This window comes from Castor canadensis, chromosome 5 (genome assembly GCF_047511655.1).
Source record: "Castor canadensis chromosome 5, mCasCan1.hap1v2, whole genome shotgun sequence".
In the NCBI taxonomy this organism is placed as follows: Eukaryota; Metazoa; Chordata; class Mammalia; order Rodentia; family Castoridae; genus Castor; species Castor canadensis.
Window position 1 is genome coordinate 176,673,158 of NC_133390.1, and position 16,553 is coordinate 176,689,710.

Sequence of the window (16,553 nt, forward strand, 5' to 3'; positions counted from 1 at the left end):
GGTCATAAACTAGCTGTCAGGGCTCCAAGCATCAGATCTTCACGGAGCACATTCAAGGCGAGAAAAGGGAGAAGTAGACGGAGCTCTGAGCTCATCACTCAACAGGAGGCAAAGTATTTTTCTGAACCACCTCGTAGCCCACTCTAGCACCAGCAATTTCCTCATGTGTGTAAGGATCAGAACAACATCCCAAGGCCATGTCAAGCAGCAAGGGAAGCCAGGCAGCAGGCATGGGCCAGCTAGAGAGCTGTGAGCACAGGCTGCTGTGAGTGACTTCTTCTCCAATCAGCCAGGTAGCAGAGGAATTGACAAGACAAGTTGCCAAGAGGGAGGCTGCTTGGTGGCAGAGATGGTGGTGTGGAGGCGACAGTCCGTGTTTCTCCAGGAGTTGTCCTGGCCCACCAAAGCCTTTCTCAATGCTCGAAAAAGTGCTGATTTCTTCCTTCCCAGTCACTAGTTGGAAGAGGTTTCTGTTGCCTACAACCAAAGAATTCTGCCCAATGTTCACACCAAACACACGCTAGCCAGAAATCTCCTGGAAACACCTTCCTCCCTCCTCCTTCTCCACTGATCTCTTCCCCTCAGAGCCTGAGGAGACACCCAGGCCCTGTCATGTCATCTTCCACGGCAACGAGGAGCGGCACAGGTGCCCAGACACCACTCACCCGGAACAGTCTCCGTGCACTCAGCCCACACTGAGACAGGAGGCCATTTTGCCTGGCAGCTCTCCACCTTTGCTGGACCACATGGAAACGAGCAGGTTAAACACTCTGGGCATCTCGATCTATGCATCCTCTGCTCAGAAGAACAGCAGCCACCTGTCCCCAAGCAGGACACAGACCAAGCTCTACCCAGCCCCCACACCACCATCTCTGCTACCGAGCAGGGGACAGTGATTTCTGACCTTCCCAGGTCATTTTCAGGAACTGTTCACCCTTGTCTACGGAGGTCAGAAGGGTGATGGTCCTAAAATAAGGTCTGTTTTCAGCAAACATTGGGCTATTGCCTGAGAGACCCAGTCTTCAAAGTCAGAGCAGAGGCTGTAGCTACTTTTAGGTCAAGTTTAAAGAGAAGCTACACCCTCTCTGTGGGCTGCAGAGGACCTGGTGAAAACAGCATCAAATGCCACCATTGTCTACATGTACTCACAGTGGCACATGAGTACTTGGGAGATTTGGAAGCCAGTCTATCTATTCATGCATGCAGGGGAGCCAAATCACACATGCACACGCCTTCCTAAATCCAACTACATACAACACAGCAAACAACAAAGAGGGAGAGAAAAATTAAAAACTCAAACCACTTGCATGTGGTTCCCCAACAGTCACTTCCAACCCACTTTCCCCTCACCATTCCCACAGTCCTGGCTAGAGGCTAGTGCTTAACTTCCCACCCACTCTTGCAACAAAACCTACCTTTATGACGCATTTTGACCCAGGAAGCTCAAGAAGTCTTCCAGAGAACTACAGGGAAACCAAGAGGAAGGCAAGCAAAAAGAGCTCTCTGGATCCTTCCTTCCTCCTCCTCTGACCTTGGACATGGATTCAGGAGGATACAATACCTAGGGCTGCAGCAGCCATCTTGTAATCAGGAGTAACTGGGGGCAGTGGGGAGAGATGTAGAAATGGGGGACCATTTAGGTATCCCTGAGCTGCTGCTCCAAACTTGGAGTCACCCCTCTTACTCCAAGTTATGGGAGAGAGAAACACCTATCTGTATGGAAGTCATTCTCGGAGGTGTTCTGTGACCTGCAGCTGAACAAGTCCTAAAGGAGTCATTATTCCTTTCCACAGAAGCAGACAGCACATCGGGGCTGCTTAGAGCTCACAGTGGATCTAGGATTTAAAGATACATATTTTGGAGCCGGGCATGGTGGCACACACCTACAATTCTAGCACTCAGGAGGCTGAGGCTGGAGGATTGAGAGTTCGAAGCCAATCTGGGCTGCATAGGGAGCCCTGTCTCAAAAAAAAACAACAACAAAAAACCTCAAATTAAGTATTTTGGTACAACATAGACCTCTGATTGAAGCTACTTGCTTATGCCACGTGTGATGGGGCAGCAGGGACCTTCCACATAGACACAACATAGTGGCACCTTGCAGGGTGGATATCACGCCTCTCAATTTCTGTCCCACCCATGGCCTTCAGGCTGACCCCACAAAGGACTACAATATACTGGGTCCAAGGCCTGGCCTCTTGTCAAAGTTTGCAGTGGAGTTAAGCAACTAACATAAATCCATGTGTTCAACATGAAACTTCTTAGGAGATGAAAGAGTCTAGAGCTGAGGCCACACTGATTCGGACACAGCCACACAGGCATCACCAATGAGTTGCCACTGCCAGATGGGGCCTGTCCAGTCTTCACCCTGTTCCAGGTTCGAGAAGGTGCTCTGCAGCCTGGCTGGCTGCTAGGGCAATGAGCACCCCCTGCAGGTGATGGCTGAGCCCTTCCACCATGACCTCAGTCCTGGCCACCCTGAGTCCTGAGCTACCCACAATAAAGGGAAACTGGGAGGCTAGGAGTGGTGGTGCATGCCTGTAATCCCAGCTACTCAGAAGGTGTAGGTAGGTGGATCAACATCCAAGCACGGCCAGGATAAAAGCTCAAGATCTTACCTAAAAAACAAACTAAAAGCAAAATGGCTTGGGGTGTAGTTTTCGTGGCAGAGCGCTTGCAAGTGTGAAGCCCCGCACTATCAAAAAAGGGGAAACTGAGGCCCAAAGCACACTGAACTCAGTGACCCAGACTCAGACAGACAGACCTGTGAACCCCAAAGCTGGGCAGGTACCCTGTCATCCCTGATCCTATGTCCTCCCCGTGCTATCTGCCCAGCAAAGGTGTGGTGGGTGCCTGCCTTAGATGGACAGACGCCCGAGGTCCAGATGGAGAACAGACACGCAGAAACGCCAGGCACAGAGCCTGGCATGATGGTGTTCAGAGAACTGGAAAGGGAAGTGGCACAATTTCACTATGAAATTTTTATGTGTGTGAGTCTGTACAGAGCAGGGGGGAGGGGGCACACAGCCGCCTGTCTAATGTGACAGGTCACCCAAGCGGTCCACAGGCCAGGGCTGCCTCAAGCTGCTTCTGACATCTCAGTGTTTCCTTAAAACCCTGCATAGTGAGCAGATGGCAATCAGCAGGATGACATTCTGGTGTGACAGGATTCATCCTTGGCTTCCTGTTTTGCCCGGTGGCCATTTCAGCTGGTGTCATAGTTCAGGCAGGGCCACCCTGCTCCAGTCCCCTCGACTAGCGCTCAGGCACCAAGCTCAGGTCACTGGCCTTGAGCATGACCAGATGCCACACCCCACTGCCCCAGGTGCTGGGACTGCATGGGTGTAAGGCTGGGCTAGTGACAGCACCGCTGTCATCAGCGAACACCACTAGGCAGCCAAGACGTGCCCACACTAAGGTCAGCTCCCTTCCTGCCCCTGTCCTTCACGCACCCAGGGACAGGTGTCAATTATCAACTGGAGAGGAGGGATAAGGACCCTGAGCTTTGTAACGTGCCCAAGGTCAGGAGGTTAGCAAGTGGCAGAGGCGGGATTTCAACTAGGGCAGTCTGAGCCCCGAGCCTATGTCCTTACCACCACTTCAGGAGAAATTCTCCACCAACAGAAACAGGGAGGGGAGGCTGGGACCCGGCGGCTTTAGGAAAAGCCAGTGGGGTGCACCATCACCCTGTGAGGAGCTCAAAGAAGCCCTCAGAAGAGACCCAGGTTCAACCCAAGGCGAAATCGAAAACACAGGTGGGAGCCGCTAGCTCCCTACAGGACAGTGGCCAGCTAAATGGATTGTCACAGGGAGGCGATGGAGACATGGAAAGCAGGGGTCTGCAAACGTCCAGAAGGGCCAGACAGGGAAACTCCAGGCTTGGGCCTCCATGCAGTCTCCCGTCTCTGTGGACGGAAACCCTCATGGCAGAGAATTCATCCAGAGCACGTGCCCACAAAACTATCTAGCCACCCTGATGTGCAATCTGAATTTCACAGACACTGGCCTTGTCCTGCAATTGTCTTATTTATTGCCGTTTTAAAAACACACGTGTAAGCCTTTCTGAGGTCACAAGCTGCACAAAAACAGGTCATCGGCCATATTTGGCCCTCGGGCCGTGCCTGAGCTAACTAAGTAGGTCTTGTGTGGTGGCCTACCTTGGAGCAGCATTTAAGCTTGGAGAGCTGGAAGCTGTGGTGACACGAGGGAAAATACAGCTCACTGCCCGCCCCTCCCCCACCTGGGAAAGTTACCTGTGGGGAGGAAGGCGGAAGGTGGGCCAGCCTCCTTCCTGGGAAGGTTTAGGAGAGAAAAGTACCACACTAGCGTGTGCAGCTTTACACCATGGGCTCAGGTGAGGGACAGTGGACTCGGGTCCAGGGAAAGGACAGCACTCATCAGAGCCTCAGCCTCCTGCTTGGTCACCAGGACATCTCAAAGGCAAGCTGAGGGCTACAGAAAGGAGGAGGGAGGCTGTTCTTGATTGCAATCTGCCTCCCTTTCAGCCTGAAAGTGATTCCCCCAGAGACACATGGCTTCCCATTCAGCACCATGGGCCGCTGAGGGAAGCCGAGCCTCCCAGCTAGAGGTCACCTTGAGACAGACGACTGTCCCCCAGGGGACATGTGGCAGTGGCTGGGAGTATATCTGGTTGTTACAACTGGGGCTGGGGTGCTTCTGGTGTTTGAGGGGTGGAGGCCAGGGTTGCTACTGGACATCCTACACATACAGGGTGGCTCCACAGGGCAACAGGGCAGGCTGGGGACCCCGGCCTACAGCTACCTAAGCAAGGCACTTCCATATCCCTGGGGTGCCGAGCTGCCAGAGGCCCCAGGACCCCAAGGTCCCCTCTGTCCACACATTAAGACAATTAGGAGCTCGGGGCTGGGGGGCGCCAGGCAAGTCACTTCATTTATTATTTCCTCCTGAAGGAAATGACCGGCAGCACCTCCACCCCATAAGCATTTCCTAGCCCTGGAAGGCTCCAGGCCCTACTGCCATTTTTAAGGGCTTCTCTCGCAACAAAGGTGAGGTCAAGTCAGTCTGAAAACGGAACTGGAGAAGGGGAAGGGGGGAGCATTTTACAAAGTTCAGGACCAAGAGGAAAACTGAAAGACCCTAAACAACACTCCCTCTCTGCCCATAAACAAACAGCTGCTTTATACTGGGCATCCAGGATGGGCAGAAGAGAGTTTTAAAGGCCTCGGGCCCCTGTCCCACAGGGTTTCCATTTGTTAATGGGTCTGAGGACTGAGCCATTATTGGCCTGTGGGGTGCAATACCCAGCACACTTTAGGCCCCCAGCTTTGAAAGCAGAGCCACACAGAGTTTCACAATTCCCCCTGCCCCCAACTCAGACTCCTATGCCCCATCCATCTGTCCCTCCAGCACGAGGAGCTTTGGTTTGCTGGGGTCTTAGGAAAAGTTTAATCACAAAGAATGCATAGAGAAAATCACAGGTATCTATAACGACTTAATAGCTTGGTTGCTTCCTTTAAAAAAACTATAAACTACTTTGGAATAACTTGAGATTTACACAGAAACTGCAAAGCTGTGCACAGGGGGCCATGTGTGACCCCCTTCACTCACTCCCCCAATATGAACGTCTTCCAGAAAGATGGACATCTATCAGAACCAACAAGGTCACACTAGTAACTAAGCTGCAGGAGTTTTTCACACTGACAGCCTTGATCCATCCTAACATCCGACCCAGGACACCACACTGCATTTCCTTTTGCCTTTTTCTTATTAAAAGAAACCAAACTGACAGGAACAGAGTTTATTTAGACTTTCTACCAGTCCCCATCCCTTACCTGCCCCTCTCCCCCACTCAACTGACACCCTGAAGGTCATGAATCCTTTCCATGAGTTACTAATGTGTGTGAGCCACAAAAAATAAAACGAGTTCACAATGCCATGTGGCATGTGTGCTTAACTGACAAGTCTGACATCCAATCATCCTGCTCTCTCTCTCTCTCTCTCCCTCCCCCCTTCTGTTTTGATCCATAAAGACATCCATGCATTTGAACTATACTACATTCCTTCCCAGATCTCCACCAATCCCCTGTGCCCAGACACTTAGACTGTGGGCGACTTCACTGTTTTACAAGCCATCTGTGGTGGGCAGCCCAGTACACATGGTAAGACTGCCTCTGTGGGCTTTTCTACTCAGCATCCTGAGGCATTGCTGTTAAAATATCAATCTGGAGCTGCCCCTGGCATTTTCTCATGGAGGGGTGCCGGGCCACGCAGGGCTCTTTGTCCAGACAGTTATGTTCAAGCCATAAAGACGGAGGAGAGAGGAGTGATTAGAGCAGGGTGAGCACCTAGAGGGAGAGGTGTGTGCCTGCTTATCTTCATCTTACTCATCAGAACAGGACAAGGTCAAGGTCATGGGCTCAGCTTCTGTTTTCAGGGTCTCATCGCCATCTGCACACCTCCCTCCCTATCTGCAGGTCCCCTCCTCTGGGACAGGAGCAGCCTTGTCTTCAGCAAGAGCTGCATGCAGAGGCCCAGCCCACACCTCCTACCCAGCTTTGCAAGGTGGGGTTACTCTTCTCCTAAAAGAGCAGAAAAAGACAGCATGATAAACCCATGGCTGCTACGGAAAGAGCTCAGCCCTCCGCCGTGAGTCTGCTTAGTTTAGGTGATGCACAGGCACAATGGAGTCTCTGAATTCAGAATCTAGATTCGGCCACGCAAGATCCTATGTGGTTTAGGAAATGCTTCCAAGGCCCAGGAAGGAAGGCAGTTCCTCCATTCAGACCAAGGCATGGGGACGAGGGACAATGTTTATCTTCTATAGAAATAGCAGCAGCAGCCTCAGTCACAGGGACCTTAGGGTCAAGGTGTCAGAATTCTCAGTGCAGCAAACCCAACTGATACTGACACACACCTCTGCTCAAAGGCAAGTCCTACCTGGAAGGTCCTCACATGTGTGCATGGAAAGCCACAGTGACTGGTGTTGAACCATGGAAGACAGAGCTTCTACAGACACTGGTCGCCCAAATGGGGTGCACACCCTGAGGGGAAGGCAAGAGGGATCTGCCAGAGGCAGGAAAAGAATGCTTTATGATAGTATCATTAAATAAATTCCAAACATGACACACATCATGGAAATTCACTACCTAGGTTTCAACAAACTGTCTGTATAACTGGCAGCTGGGATCCAAAACTGGGGACCTTGTTCTTTTCTAGCTGTGTCTTGAGACTCTCTTGTGTGACAACACAACAGGTGGCGTCATTTCACAGTGCCCACTGTTCACACACGTGGACTGTAGCCTCCTGCCCACCTGGGCTCAGCTTTGCCAGTGAAGGGTAGGGAGAAGGACCATGTCAAGTTTCTGGGTGGGAACTTGAAAATCTAACCCAGGATTCACAGTGTCTTCCCCTCTGGTGACATTCTGAGGACCCAGACCTCCCTCCATGCCAACTATGTGTACCCCCATTAACCCTCAATGGACCCATAACTTGATGCAGAACCTCTGATTTCCAGGTTCTGACACGGGGGGGCTCTTTATTACCAGGTGTTAACTTCCTTTTATGCTGACTAGACAAAGAGCCAGAATCATCCAAAGTTCAGCTCAATGACCCTAATCTGCTAAACCATGATTTGGAAAAACTGGCAAAGAGTATTTCATCACACTGCAATTTTAGCGACAGCAGTGTTGATTCAACTGACATTGTTTCTAACTAAAACTGTCAATTGAAATTGCTTCATAATGATTCATTAAAATTTGCATTAATTACTACATGTGAAAATTTTGTATTTTTAATCTTTTGGGCTCTTTAATTTTCTATTTTCATCTATGTTTTCTAAACTACAGTCGTTATACAATTTATTTCTATTTAGACACACACTCCGAAAATTTACTGGCGGGAACTCAAGACCAGATGCCTTTAGAGGACACGACTGGAATGTCCCTATGCCTTTCAGGGACACAAACAGCCAATGTTTGAGCACCCGCTCTGCTCTAGGACTCTGCAAGGCAGTGTCTGAGCAGGGCAGCCAGAAGGCCTGCACACAACAGTTCAGAAAAGAGGCCTTTATCAAAAGCCAAACACAAGCCACAGAATCCACAGACACCCTGCACCCTCAGCTGCCTTTGTGTGTGTGAAGTCGCTGAGCCCATGAGCGCTTGGGCCACCAGAGGCCAAGTGTCAGACTCAGCACTTAGATTTTGTTGTTTTTTTTTCCAAACTACATGAAAGTAAGAGAGAGACTGGAATTACAAAGCTCAGGTCGCGCAAGTCCTCAATTCTGAACACAGCGCAAGTTTTTATTTGCAGCCAAATTTAATCAAGCCAGACAACAAAAGACAGAAACTTGAAAGCGACTTCAGGGAGATAAGGGTGGGACAAAACACGTGACCTCAGGGGTGCAGATAAACTTAATACTTGCTAAATCGGATTTTCCTAACAGCACAGAAATGGCTGGGGGGAATTATGGAAAGCTTGCAGAGAGAACACCCAGCCCTCTGTCTGGGGCCCTGGAGGCGACTCTTTCGTCCTCTGGTCTCCAGAGGCTTCTGAACCCGCTGAGCCCACAGAGGGCTTTGTGGGTGTCGCCGGAGCCAGCTGCAGGAATGGTGGGCCGCTTGCACCTGCTCCAATAGAAAGTGGGAAGTCACAGCGTTCTGTTAATGAATTCGGTGGCTTGTCACTCCTTTGAGGAGAAAGACTGCTTGTACTTTGACCAGCTTCCAGAATGGGGTGGGAAGAAGTACTTCAGTAATGAGATTTTTAAGAACTGAACTTTTTCATTTTGGAATAAGTGTTCCCTGGAAGCTGTGGATATGATAGTTGCAGGGCGTTCCTGATTGCCCCCTTGCTCAGGTTGTTTCCTAACCATGGATGCTACCACGGAGAGAAAGCTTTGACACGGTGCCCTATTTATCATCCAAAAAGCATACCGTGCTCCTTCAAAATTTCACTGACCTTTCAAGCGAAGGGAGGCACCTACAGATGTGCACCTCCGGTAGGGTCGCTTTCTTGACATGGCTAAGATAACACAAGTGGCTTGTTCTCGCTATTTTAAAAGTACTTAAGCTGAAATCCAGACTAACATGACAAAAGTGAATAGTTATCTGGCCTCCCCAGTAAAAACAGAGCTACCATTTACTGCGTGCCTACCATGTGCCAGACTCTGCATGTGAAATGAGTTTGTCTTCTTGGGAAGCTGTTGAGGAGAGGATTATTAACCAGCCTTTATAACACGAGGAGACCAACTCAGAGATGTTCAGTAACTGGCCCACGGTCACACAGCTACTTTGCAACCACAGTGGAAGCAGGCACATGGGTTTAAGGGGTATCTAAAGATACCGCCTTTTCATTCTCCCTTGCCAAGCCACACCCACTGCTGTCACCAAGAACTTCCGTTACACGACAGGGAAGCCCCCCCTCCAGCCCCCCACTCCATAGATCACCCAGAATTAGCTGCAAAGTGTCAGGAAACTTGGCCAGGCAGCCCCGAGCATGAGCGAGGGCTGGAGGTCTTCACTGTGAAGCCCTTTATGGAAAGCCACGGTTGGCAGCCACCCCCCCACACACCCCGCTCCTACATGGGAACAAATTAACATTGGCATTCCAAACACAGGAAAGGAAGGAAATTGAAAACACAGTTTATACTTGGCCAGCCCTTTGAAATACGGCACCATGCTACCGATGTCAATTAATGAAAAGCAGGGTTGTGCTGAGAGGCTCTGGTTTGGAAATGCATTAACACACGTTAAACATGTTTGTACAGAAACCGGATTATAAGCATGCTGGCTCCAACACAATAAAGCAACTACCCTAAAACTGGGGCTCTCGAGCTGTCATTAATTCGATCCACTCCACGCGGATCAGAAAAGGCTTTGCACGGCTCCCACAATGCCTTCCGACACAAATGTGGAAAGGACTCATAGTGCGTGCTGCTCAGAGGTCCACGTCGGGAGGCGTCAGACTCCCTGCACTCCTGACATCTCCCAAAGCATAAACACTCGCCGTGCGGGGTTCGGGGTTGGGGGGGGAGGGGGGATGAACGGCCCGGCCTGGTATTCATTGGCACCGACGTTTCACTTGGGTTCAAGCGATTTTGTGCTAGGGAAGGTTAACTACGATATATCTGTTCTGCATTAAGAAATACCAAGTCGCATTTTTGTCAAATAGTATTTGTCAAATGCATTTGCAGCAAAACCAGGAATTTGATCCCAGCTGAACACACAGCTAGTAACGACCGGCTCCCATCACAATCGGGGTGGTACAGGGGTCATCTGCAGTGAGGAGCCCTCCTGCCTGGATAAACACCGCAGGAATTGGGAAAAAAAGCTCTGGACTAAATAACCTCGAGCTGCCCAGCACAAAGAAGCCAGAGTGCAAGAGGGACAGAGTCACGGCCAACCCAAAGGCAAGTGCCCCAGCCAGCTTTGCAGTATTGCTTCAGGGGACAGATTTCAGCTCCGTGGGTGAATCTGACCAGGAAGGAAGAGTTGCTGCTTTCTTGAAAGTCCAGCCTCCCTAGGCATCGCCTCCTTTGACACACCCACCTTCGTCCTGGCATCCAGGTCCAAGCCCCAGATGTCACCGATGTCCCCTCCCTGCTCCCTCATCCCCAGCTGATGTCACCCCTCTCAACTCCATGCTGATCTGGGATCCATCAAGCTGGAGCCATTGGAGAGTGGAAAGCCCAATGTGTTATCATTTTCACCACAAATTAACAGTTTCTATGTAAATATTGGTATTTCCTCACCCTGTGGAGGCGAGAGGAGGTAAAACGGCACGGGCGCATTTGATTTAAACTAATTAAAAGCACAGGGTTGTGCAATTTAATATATTGATTTTACCAGTGGGACTGAACTCTTTTAAGTGTACAGCTGCGGCCTCTCCCCCACACTCTGGGCTCACCCTCACGTTCCTTCTGAAGATGACATGACCAGTCCATATATCCCTGTCTTCGCCAAACCCCAACACCCCGCAGAGTGCACCGGTGAGACTGGGCAGCAGGTGCCAAAACTCAAGTGCTTCCCCAGCTCAGGCTGCAGCTGGGTGCACGGGGCCCTGCGTTCCACAGCAGGCTGGGAAGGGTGGAGGAGGGCAGCCTGAGGACACAGTGATTCTCGCCTCGGGCCAAAGATGACTTTAGCACATGGGGTGGGCGAGATATTAAAGCGATATGGGTGATCAATCAACTTAGAAGGGCTGTCCCTGGAATGAAGTCATCACTTGTCTCCAAGTTCAGTGGACATGTGATATGCGCTCACATCGCAAGCATGCCAGTGGTCAGGGGATCATCCACCAGCTGTGTTTATCTGGGCAAAGGCTTGATGGCCGCCGCCACCAAGGTAAGGTCCAAGCCCAGCTCACCCAAGCCACGTCTCAGAGGCACTTTCTTCCCCCTGTGCATTCAAACAATCATCGCCAACGCCCCCCCCAACACACACACATTCCCGACATGTGCTGCCCCAAAGCCCACTCTTCTCGGGACCATCTCCCTTTCCCCTGGTAACTGAATAACAACCCTGGAATCCAAACCCAAAACATCTACCCAAGCTGGCATCCAGGGTTCAGCCTTACCCTGCTTTGATTTCAGAAGGGAAATCCACAGAAGATCCAAAAAGTTCAATTCTGGGTCATATATATCCTTGGGAAAAGGGGAGGAGAGGGAGATCTTTGATTTATATAAGCAGGAAAATGAGGTTTAAAAGAAGTGATTTTGAAAGGGTTACTAAAAACACAGCTGTTGGTACACTCCTAGAGTGAAGGCACTCTGCAGAGAGAGCGAGGGAAGGAAGAAAGAAGGGGAAGCCTGTGTGACAGCTATATTAACCTCTGGCTGCTTACCAGTGAGGGCCGTGCAGCGCTGGAATGCAAAGCAACTCCTTCCAGATTCTAACACAAGCCAGGTTACAGCTGCAGCGCCTGCCGTCCTGCTCCGCAGAGCCCTCCCCGAAGGACATTTTTAAACTGTAACAGAATCTTTTCCTAATACTCCACAGTGGTAGGGCCTGTTCTGAAGGGGCAAAAGGAGAGCTCGTAATGCCAAACACTTGTCAACAAAAAAGGATGGCCAGATGGTAGGAAGCAAAAAGCAAGCTGCGGCCTTCTCCCCACGCTTGGGCTGTGTTCGCAAAGACCACTTTCCTGCACTCTCTCGTAATGATAGGGTTCCAACTTTCTCTTTCTTCAATGCAGCTTTGAAGATTAAACAAATTTCATTCCTTCATAACCTGGCCCAGAGATAAACACAAGCAGCACGTCCCCATGCCAGCTAGCTTTGCTAGCAGAGTCCAAACAGAGCTGTTGGGGGCTTCCAGAGAAAAGTGAGTGGTCAGGGCTAAGGGTAGATCCAGTCTATGGAACTGTCGTCGCCTGGGGACTGTTTAAGAGAGCGAAGCCTGTTTTGAATTCCAAAATTAAGTCTACACAGAAGAACTGGAGGCTTTTTAATCCAAACCGGTTTACAGATCTTGCCATTGAACTTAAGAGGCCTGGGCTGGGGAGGTGTGAGCCCCGATCAAGCAGCTGACCGCTGTTGCTTGGGCCTTTATGGTGCAGGCTGGTCTTTGTCATTAGGTATCATCTGAAGTCCTCACTGGAGCACCTGGTTTTGTCGTAAATTCCCCACTAGTTTACATCCTGCTCAGCCTGGCAAAAAGCTCGAATTCCAAGGAGAACAACTTATAGGAACAAAACCCAGTCTGGCTACAGACAGCAGGAAGAATAAAGGCACCAGGTCTGCAGAAGCCTTCAGAATTCAGGCAGGGGTCCCCACACAGACAGGCAGGCAGGCCCACCCCACAGGACAGCAAAGGTATGCCCTGAGGGGGAGGGGCGGCGGAGGAACTCAGCCTCCCCCAAAGATCCTCACCCAGGGTTTCCAAAGTCCCCCCAATGGTAACAAGTAATGGTTTGACATGAACAAGTGATATTTTCTCACTTTTAGGTGAAGTGCAAGAATAAACTTGGCTTTAGAAAACTTTGTATGTTACAGATCGACATGATTTGTAGTCCAAGGGAGAACTGTGCCTCTCAGCAAACTCAGCATCAGGGCAAGTCTCCCACACACCCCATCCCTTTCAGCCCAACTGCCACCCCTGCATCCTTCCTAGGGAATAGGCCATTCAGGTCTTGCTGAGCAGAAATTAAAGGCCAGCCTTAGAAGCATGCACAGGAAGCCTCTCCCCAAACTGCAGTCCAGGTCTTCCCCTAACTAATTAACCTCGAGTTTAGGGACAGAGAGAGGAAGAAAACAAGGTCAGTGAGCTCTGTTAAAAGCCACTCTGCCATTTAATTTGGAGTGATGTTCCAGAAAGCTAGACCTGAGAAAGTCAGGCGGGTCCCACAAAGCCCAAAGCCAGGCGGCTGATTAAGAGGCTCAGACAAGCCAGTCTTTGTCCTTTCAAGATGAAAAGAACTGGATTGGAAGGTGTGCAGTGTGTGTACAGCCAGAGGAGGAAAACCACCCAGCTGTGGCCTTCCCAGGCAAGCCCCAGCTTGCTTCCAAGGGGAGGGGGGGGCGCGGGGGGAGCAGCTAGCCCTGCCCTGATGTTCCCAGCAGCACTAGTGAAGGATCTGGTCCTCCATTCGGATGCTGGAGCCCATAGGGCAGGTCTAGAGGCACCAGAGCAGAATTCACACTGGGCTTGCTGAAAGCCTGCTACTCAAGCCAGCCATTACTTTTTTAATGACCTCAGCCAGTTTCTGAGTGCAGCCCTGGAACCTGCGTGTTCAGTGGGAATCACAACAGGAGGTCGTGAGAAAGGGCCCCACTTAATCCTGGCTTCAGAGAGCAACACTACTTCCTGTTCCTTAATGTACTGATATGTGTGTGGTTACAACTTTTCTTTAGTTTTTGCTATAGACAAAAAATGCACACATCAAAAAATAACACACACAAAAGCACAATGAAAAATCAGACCTCAGATTCAACCACGTTAAGCACCGCCCCCTAGTAAAATCTCTCTGGATTCATGGTATCTTCTCCGACTGGGGCACGGCTGATCTGCACCTTGCTTTTTTTCATCTCCTACATCTCAGAGACTGTTCTACACCAAGACATATGAAACTATCCCATTCTTAACTAACTCAAAATAACTCTGTTATTTTGGCATCTCAAGCTCCCACCCCTTGCTCCCTGAACCTATTTGATTTTGGCTACTATCAAGGACAGACAATAGCTTCCCAGAAACTCCAGGGTCCTTATCTGGGGCGGCAAGCATTAAGGCTGATCGGCGCTTCCCTGAGCCCCAGCTCCTCGCCCCAGGTGCCCAGCGTGGGGCTTCAAGCATCATCATTTCCAGGTTGACACAGCGCCCGTGGGCGTGTTTGCAGTCTTGGCTTGGATCGGGTTGTCGCAGCAAGTTACACAAGCGGAATGAAAGCGGCTCAGGAAACAGCGTGTTATCTCGAAAAGCAAATATTTGATCATCAGCCCTACAGCGCGCTGCCGGGGGTTAGTTTGAACAAGTTTAAAGACTAAAGGCGGAGGGGCGTACCGGAGCCCGCATCCTAGGGTCGTTGTGACTCCAGTCGAGAACCGGGTCCCCCAGCTGGCCCCGCGGGGGCGTCTGCCGGGAGATTCCGCGCCACCCAATCTCCAAAACCCGTGGTTTGCGCGCCACACGTGATAAACGCTGAAAATGGATTCTGCCCGCCCGGGACCTATCATTAAATATTTAAAATAGAAGACTCGCAATGGCAACGCTTCTTCCCCAGCTCCAATCGAGACGACGAGAGGTGGGCGCCCGGCGGCTGGTAGAGGGACTCCCGAGGCGCTCAGGGCGCGCTGTACGCGCACCGCAAGGGGACAGGTAGGGTTTGCCAGGGCGGGGAAGAGAAAGGATGCCCGCGGTGGCAGGGCCAGATAGGGCTGAGAGGGAGCGCAGAAAGGCGGGAAGGCAGCTTCTCCCAGACGGGCCCTTTAAATCCAGGTAGCGCGGGCTGCGGTGGCCGGGCCGGCTCACATGACTCCGCCAGGCGCTTTGAACTGAGCCGCGGCCCGCCCCAGAGATGCGGTAGGCGGCGAAACACCGAAGAGGCTTGGGGATGGGTCTCTCCCTCCCAATAATCAACCCCCACAGGCCAGCTGAGCCCGCCCGCCCGCCCTACCTGGGGGCGCACACCGGTTGGAGTCCACTAGGGTCCCGGGTGGGAGAACCTCGGGCAGGCACTGTGGTTTTACAAACGGCCAGGAATGGAAACGATGAGCGGGCAAGATGAAAAAAGTGCCACCCGAGAGGGACGCAGACCCCCCTCCCGGCTACCCTCACTCACCGAGGTTGACGAAGCTCATGACCATGTCGGCATCGGTGAGGAAGTGGCTATCTTGCAGGCTGGCCAGAGGGGGGCCCTGGGTACTGAAGACGGCCTTGTAGGGGTACGAGAAGCCCTGGCCGTCGGGCCCGCCGCCCTCCTCCACCGCCATGGCATTGTACAGGTCCAGCATGAACATGGGCGCAGAGTTGTGCTTGCCCTGGAGGTGAGGGCGCGGGCGATGGGGCAAGCCCAAGATGGAGAGGATCTCACGCTGCATCTCCCGCCGCTCCTGGCTGCGGAGGCGCCGGTGGATGAAGCTCGAATGCACCTCGTTGTCCAGACTGAAGTCGGCCAGGGCGGAGCGCAGCAAGAACAGAGGCGCCCAGAGCGCCACGAAGCTGTGTGGCCCCGCGGCGCGCAGCGAGCGCACGTGCATCGCGCCGGCTCTACGTGCGACCCGGGCTCCGCGCACCCGGGCCCGCGCCGCCCCAGGTGGCAGGGGGGTTAGGCAGCCGTCCACGCCGCTCGGTCACTTGCTGCAGACGGGCCCCGCTGCGCCCGCGCCAGACATGGCCACTCCCCGGCCGGCTGCGCTCTCCCCGGACCCCCGCCCCCTGCTCGGCGCTGGCCCGGGGCCCCTCGCCCCGCACTCGCCCTGACGCACCGCAGATCTTGGAAACTAGCTTCAGCAAGCGAGCGAGAGCGAGCGAGGAGGCGGGCGCGGGGTGGGAGGAGCAGCCAGCAAACCTAAGAGTCCAGCGAGCGAGTGCCGGGGAGGCAGCGAGGCGGCTGGCGAGCGAGCGCTCTTTCCTCCAGCTCCCTCACTCTCGGGCTGCGACCCACCCTCTGGCGACCTTCGGCGCGGGGAGCAGGGGCCCCGGGTCGCTCTTCCAGCCCTGCGCTCCCCTGATCTCTCGCGAGCCGCCTCGCGAGCCCCTGAGTGGTACGAGCTGGGGCCTGGGAAGAGGAGGAGGTGGAGAGCAAGAGGAGGAGGACGGGCTTCCAGGGCCCCTCCCGCGCCCGCGGCCTCCCACCTGCGCTCGGCCCCGCCCTTCCCCGGCTGGGCCCAATGGGTTCATTCATTCCTTCTTGGGCGCTCCACAAATATTTAGCGAGTGCCCACCGGGTGCCCGGTACCGGGGACGGACACCGCGGGGGTGCGGAGAGAGGAATTCGAGTCGGCCCCGCCTTCTCTGGGCACTTGCAGTTGGGACTAGAAAGGAGGTCGGAGCCGACCAATGGGACTCCGGATGCGGTGGGCAAAGTTGGGGTGGGGTGAGGGGGCAGAGGAAGAGTGGGGGGAAAAAGAAGGCGGTGAC

General features: G+C 52.6%; 1 protein-coding gene across 1 annotated transcript in view; it reads right to left on the reverse strand.

Annotated features, from left to right (window-relative positions):
• Bmp7 (bone morphogenetic protein 7) overlaps positions 1–15,853 on the reverse strand; it is a 78,766-nt gene extending 62,913 nt beyond the window's left edge. Inside the window, exon 1 of the mRNA XM_020170147.2 lies at positions 15,253–15,853. Within this exon, the coding sequence (XP_020025736.1) occupies positions 15,253–15,670 (418 nt within the window). The 5' untranslated portion in view covers positions 15,671–15,853. The remainder of the gene's footprint in view (positions 1–15,252) is intronic.
• Positions 15,854–16,553: the final 700 nt, after the last annotated feature.